Source organism: Anabrus simplex, chromosome 3 (assembly GCF_040414725.1).
Source record: "Anabrus simplex isolate iqAnaSimp1 chromosome 3, ASM4041472v1, whole genome shotgun sequence".
NCBI classification, from domain to species: Eukaryota; Metazoa; Arthropoda; class Insecta; order Orthoptera; family Tettigoniidae; genus Anabrus; species Anabrus simplex.
The window spans coordinates 384996636-385003819 of NC_090267.1; the positions used below are offsets into that span (position 1 = coordinate 384996636).

The window sequence follows — 7184 nt, forward strand, 5'->3', positions numbered from 1 at the left end:
AGGTAGACCACTTTTCGAACTTGGGTAGTATCCTACCTCTGCTCTGTAACTGTGAGCAAGATGTGGAGAAGAGAATTGGTACTACCCATGCAGCATTTGGACAACTATCACACCGAGTGTTCATGAATAAAGACCTGACCGTGAAGACAAAACTCATGGTGTACCACGCTGTTATCATTACAATATTACTCAGCCCGAAGGCCTGCAGATTACGACGATGAATCCTCTCGGCTTATTCTTGGTTTTCTAGAACAGGGCCGCTTTCTCACTGTCAGATAGCTCCTCAATTCTAATCATGTAGGCTGAGTGGACCTCGAACCAGCCCTCAGATCCCAGGAAAAATCCCTGACCTGGCCGGGAATCGAACCTGGGGCCTCCGGGTAAGAAGCAGGCACGCTTCCCCTACACCATGAGGACGGCTCTGATATATCCTGAACCAAACTCAATAATTTTGCCTTCCGTGGACCATCTGGTTTCACTTAAAGCAGCAACCTCAGTGTTAAGTCTAGAGAGACTCATGGGTAACGAGAGCTGTTCACTCTCAGGCCTGTCATTATCTGACCACGGCGATCTTGATATATAGAGGCCTGCTACCAATAGTTGTGACGTCACGCATATAGTGCTCTCCGTTGCGTGCAATTCCTATATTGCTGATACGATATCTTTTATCATAATGTGACAAACAAAATGCAATAATAAGCCCATAAACACGTAACATCGAAGAAGCACTATCAAGAGAATACATACGAATACACAAATATGTGCACTCAAGGTAGTATATTACATATTGTAAAATGTTTGACTGAAGGCTACTCACTTGGTCTGTACGATGATGGTGACTAAGCGAATGGTTTTCTCTCAAAACAATGTCATTCTTTTATGCTTTTCTGAGCACATGAATAAGTTAAAAGACGTATTTTCCAAAATATGACATATCTTGGTCACAACACTCATTAACTCAGCAGCACACCCCCACACTTGTCACAGGTTTTTCAACTTTTATTATGAAAACATAGAAAGAAACATCCCTATGATTTCCACTGTATAAAACTACATCTCTGAATCAGATATCAAGGTCTCAGTTAATGTGTAGCTTTCCACAATTTGAAAAGTAGTATGATGGTCACTAGGTAAACTGTTGCTGTCTCTAAAATGCCATTATATTACACTTGTTTGAGCACATAGTGTTATTAATCATTTTTGAATGACAGGAAAAATATTTGCCATAATATGATAGATCTTGGACACAACACTCATTAACTCTGCAGCTCACACCCACACTTGTCACATAAATTACTAGGTTTTTCAACTTCCAGTATGAAAACATTGAAAGAAACATCCCTACGATTTCCACTGTTTAAAAATACATCTTTGAATCAGATATCAAGGCCTGAATTAACATGTAGCCCTCCATAACAAATCATTTAATGCTCACTAGGCGAACTGTTGTCTCTAAAATGTAATTATTTTATGCTTGTTTGTGCGCACAGTATTGTTAGTTATTTTTGAGTAATTGTTACTAAAAATGTTTCCCAAAATGTGGCAGATCTTGGACACAATACTAATGAACACTACACCACACACACACTTATCACAGTATTTACCAGTTTCTTCAACTTTCATTTTCAAAAGGTTTGTAAAAACTTCCCTGTTACTTCCAGTGTACAAAAAGGAATCTTCAAAATCAGATATCAAGGTCTGAAATAAAGTGTAGCCTTCCACAGCAATTTGAAAAACAAAATCTCTAGGCTGTTTCATATTTCCCCCCTCTGCACAGCTTTAGAAAGCATGAATTTGTTTCATAATTTAGTCCTACTCTTGACAATTTATTCTTTGTCCAAAGTAATAAGTGTTTTACAATACGCACATCCTTTCACATTTCTTAATAAAAAGTGTGAAATGTACCCTGCTATGTAAAACAATACTGATGCAGTATTGAAATCAATTTCTAAGTCCCTTGATTTAGTGATAGCCAAATGCAATTCATTAACTCATTAATACTGTCATCTAGAGTTAAGCACATATTTTTTAACTTGTTAACCTCATCCCTTGAAGTAGACGAGTTAGTAAACACTCAAGTGTTGAACATGTGGTACACAGCAAACTTGCACATTGAAAATTGTAACAGTTATCTCGACAGTCGGAATGTCTCTGGTTTGAAGCTTGTAAAACAAAACTTTATCAACATCAATTTCGATAGAATTCAAGTACATTTAGGGTTATTAACTTACCCAACAAGTCCTCGTAATTTGATATCTTGTCTCCTTCACACCATGTCTTGAAGTTTAGTTCCTCTCTCCTTCTGGCGATTTTCGTTTGGCAGGTATTGGTTGAGACATATATGATGGCTGACCAGGAAATATAGTTGGCACAGCATCGTCAGTCAATTTTGGTATTACCCTAGGCACAGTTAAAACGGAATCATCTGGTCGTTTTGCAGTATCAACTCGAATTATGTGATTTTCGGAAAATGTTTAATACAGACACGGGCATATTTACTGGGTTCAAAATTAACTCGGTGTATAGCATGAATCCATGTAGCTCGCTTTTCCTTATCGCTAGGAAACACAAATGTTGAGATAGCCACCTCCTTATTTGAACGGTAATTGGATGTACATCCAGGCACTCTATAATAATGTATGAGTGTAATGATCATGATAAACTTTAGAGTACTTCAGACAATTCATAATAGTTCAGTGGGTTCACTTAACCTATCACATAACACATAAACTATTGCTGAAGATACATCCTTTACTGATGCGTTTTCATACAGTTATCACTTTTAAACACAACAAACTCCCCTAATAACATTGAAATAACAAAAATGTCCTATGAAACCACCATGTAAACAAGACTCATGCCTCCGTATCGCTGCACTAAAAGACTGACGTCATCACTATGGAACTGTCATGTGTAGCAGGCCGAACTTTGAGTTGGCCGTGATCTGACACATCATGTAAAGTTCTTACATTCCATGTTCCAATTTTCAGAGTGTGATTCTTTCCTGCTTTTGATTTCTGTCCACATGAGGGATGACCCGCTGGGTGCGGCCGCCCACCCAGACATAAGATATGACTTTATAAGCTATAAATTTCATTTTTGTTCTGTATTGAAGTGCAATTACAAGAAATACATTGAAAAGAGGGTCCACCTTTTCAGTACAATATATCATGTAAATGATATTACATCATTCTTGGGACAAGTTTCAACCACTTAGTGGCCATCTTCAGCCAAATAAAAACTAAACAGATTATGTGATAACTAAAACATATGTGTACCAGACAAAGACAATGTTGCAGGAGTAATTACAACATTAAAATACATATAACAAAAATTATGGTTATGATCTTCTTGTTACCGAGCTCGATAGCTGCAGTCGCTTAAGTGCGGCCAGTATCCAGTAATCGGGAGATCGTGGGTTCGAGCCCCACTGTTGGCAGCCCTGAAGATGGTTTTCCATGATTTCCCATTTTCACACCAAGCAAATGCCGGGGCTGTAACTTAATTAAGGCCACGGCTGCTTTCTTCCACTTCCTAGGCCTTTCACATCCCATCGTCGCCATAAGACATATCTGTGTCGGTGCGACGTAAAGCAAATAGAAAAAAAAATCTTCCTGTCATAACATGATGTCTTTAAGTTGACTTAGGACATCAGGCAAAGAACTAAATCTGGAAATGGTAGCCAGCTTCAGAAATGGATAAATATACAGAAAAGAAATTAAAAAGGAGAAATATTATTTATGAGACTCGCCTCAAATATCAGATGAAGAACAAGCACTGACTTTCTGTAGGAAGCAGGCAATGTAAACAAAGGAGTAGATATGGAGAGGAGAGGAGGGGGTAAAGAATGGAGGGAAAGGGAAGGAGAGAGGGTGGGAGGGGAGAAGGAGAGGAAGGGTGTCTAATGTGGGGCTGAAGGATGAGGAAAGAAAGACTGCTGCTGGGAGGGGAATTTAAAGAGATTATAAAAGAAAGAATTATTTTTATCCGAGACATGATTACTAAAGATAGGAATTAAAAGGTCAAATGAAATGTTTAATTTCTCTGAAATTTCATTTAGATTGAAGTTAGGATTGAAAAACTTTCCAGATGGATAAAAGAATTTTCCGTAATATTAGGCAGTGGGCCTTTTTTAATAACTTTGAAAATTTTAATGTCTTGGTTGATATTAGTGAACTTATGGTTAGTATCACCAATGTTGTGTTGTCCCGTAGCTGAAAATTAGTTTTATTTCAGGGCGTTAACATGCTCCAATTATCTTGTATGGAAGCTCTTACCTGTTTGACCAACATAAGATGTGTTACAATTATTATAATTGAGTCTATAAACACCTGATGTGGTGAACTTATTGCTATGATTAATAGGATTGGTATTGTGTAAAATATCTGTGTTTCTGTTACAAGTTTTGAAGGCTATTTTGTCTTTGTCTGGTATACATATGTTTTAGTTATCACATAATCTGTTTAATTTTTATTTGGTTGAAGATGGCCACTAAGTGGTTGAAACTTGTCCAAAGACTGATGTAATATCATTTACTTGATATATTGTATTGAATTATTTCTTAAAAGATGCAATTTTTGGCTGTTTAGCCCACTTTTTCTAGGGCCTTCCCCGTGTGGGGTGGGCAGCAGTAATCCTGAAAAGGCCTGCCCAAACACAGGTGCAGGACTAAACTTCTGAGTAGTCACAGGGTCTCAGAGAGACGACCATCACACATCTGCTGCCAACGTGCAGGTCCGAACTAGGGACAACCAATTTCATCCGTAACTTGCCCCCATTGCTGCTGGACTTTGGAAGTAGTAAGTGACATTTGGAAGAAGTGCCACTGGTGTGGATTTGTTTAGGGTGGATCTCAGTTTGCCAGGAAGTGACCCACAGACTGTGATCTCGGAGCCGTGTCCTGCGGCACATATGGAGTCAGACATGCAGGATCAAACCGTGAGACTGCAGTGAACTGCCGCAGACTCAAACCACTACTGAGGTGCGTTTTCAAAGCCAGTTCATCTTGCACGACCTCTTCTGCCATCACGACCCAGCAGAGTAACGGATTCCTTTTCCGCTCGTTTCGCCATTGGACCAAACACTTGCGATGGGTTCCAGTGTCATTTTTTACGCTGAGGGGACCATCCGCCTACCTAAAGGGGCTCACCCGCCCAAAGCCATTGGCCCTTTTAGGGCATAGAGTTATTTACTGCCGCCCGACACTCGGCATTGAGTAGCTGGCTGTACGGACTTACTCCATTACAGTAGTGGAATGTCCGGTCAGGCATGTTGATCAGTATTGAACCTGTAAAGGATTTTTGTTGTCCCCTCCCACTTGAATCAGTAATAAAATGAATATACTGTCCTAAAAGAAAATCAGATGACAGCCTTTGCTGTGAACTGTAAGCATCTCTCTGTCTTATCCACTGTTTCCTTATACAGAGGGCCATGGCTTACCAAGCGACCGCCGCTCAGCCCGAAGGCCTGGAAATTATGAGGTGTTGTGTGGTCAGCACGACGAATCCTCTTGGCTGTTATTCTTGGCTTTCGAGACCGGGCCCTCTATTTCACCGTCAGATACCCCCTCAATTGTAATCACGTAGGCAAAGTGGACCTTAAATTTTATCATTGCAAACATATTTATTATGAACATATATCAGATACCTTTTTTTCTTTTTTTTTTCAATTTCAGTGGAGAGAAAAGGGAAAATGAAGACATTGAATCATCTCCCTTGAGTGTGCCTCAAAAGAAGAAAAAGAAAAAGAAGTCAGATAAGTTCTGAGATACTATATTTTTTAATGAAAGTACAAACAAATTTGTATTGTGATCGTTATGTCAATAAAAATACAACTTATTTAAAAATGTTGATTTCAGTTTCTACCTTTCTGCTTCTTTCCTACTTTCTGTCCCATTGCACGGGATGCGCTACCCTCACTTTCTCATAGAGACATCACTGGCTTCTCACCAAGATGATGATCATGATCATCATATGGAGCAGTTTCCAACCACAGGCTCGGTCTGCTCGGAACGTAAGCCTCTCCATCATTTTCTGTCCATCCGCCACTTCTCTTCTCTCACTGTCATCCAGTTACCTCCTCTTACCTTGATGCTCTTCTTTACGCCTTTCAGACATCTGTTCCTCGGTCTTCCTCTTGATCTCCTTCCTTTCAACTCCATTTCTAACATCTTTCTTGGTATCGTCTCTTCTCCCATTCTCTTAACATGTCCATACCATTGTAGCCTTGATTCTTCTGTCTTTTCCTCATTCATTTCCTCTCTCATTTCTTAATCTGTCCATTCTTGTTAAACCTACTTGACCCCTCTGAAACTTCATATCCACTTCAGCCAGCCTACATGATCCTGTGATGTACATCCTCATCACATCCACTCACTTTTTGCACCACAGACCCAAGGTATTTAAAATTGCTACATTTCAGGAGTGGTTTGGAGTCAAGCAAAATACCTGGCATTGAAGTCATTGGATCTTTGAAAGTGCAGTTCAGATGTTGGGTATTTGAGCAGCTCACTTTCAGTCCTTTGCCTTCTAGCACTTATTGCAGTTTTCAAGTACCTTGTGAAACAGTACCATGTTGTTGCTGATCAGTGTCACATCATCAGCAAACTGCAATGTCTCAAGAAGTGCATCTGTGATTTACGATGTCAGGAAATTCATGACAATGATCAAAAGGAGCATGCTAAGAACACTGCCCTGGTGGACACCAAATTGACTGCAAAAGGTTTTGATATACCTGCAGTACATCTCACACAGTTGTTTGCATCCTTGTATATTTCCTGGATCAGTATTGCGCCGTTCCCATATCCAGGACGGGCCACAAAGAAATCCTAACTAGCTCAATTCATCATTATCTATCAATCAAGTATCTGTTTCGGGTTGTAGGTTCCGAGAGTAAAGTCACCGTGTGAACTAAACGGCTACATTCGCATCATATCAGTTCATTGGATGTCTCCATCTTGCGAATTAATCCATAACGCTTCATGGATATCTATCATACTTAATCTACGGATGTTTATAAGAACTTATTTAACCTAAAATACCATTGAAAGAATGGATAAATTAATCTAATATCACTTTATTAAATTAAATAATCTTAAAATAGAATAGAAGTTGAATAGTTTGTTGAAATCTGACTATCTCCTCACCTAACTAAGCTAATTAATATATCAAATTGTTCCAAGATCT

At 39.2% G+C, this 7184-nt stretch overlaps 1 protein-coding gene across 2 annotated transcripts in view; it reads left to right on the forward strand.

Moving 5' to 3' along the window:
• Positions 1 to 5839, forward strand: part of l(1)G0020 (RNA cytidine acetyltransferase l(1)G0020) — a 248047-nt gene extending 242208 nt beyond the window's left edge. For both annotated transcript variants that reach the window (XM_067143333.2, XM_067143334.2), the window contains exon 21: positions 5675 to 5839. In XM_067143333.2, coding sequence (XP_066999434.2) covers positions 5675 to 5765 — 91 coding nt within the window. In that variant the 3' untranslated portion in view covers positions 5766 to 5839. The remainder of the gene's footprint in view (positions 1 to 5674) is intronic.
• Positions 5840 to 7184: the final 1345 nt, after the last annotated feature.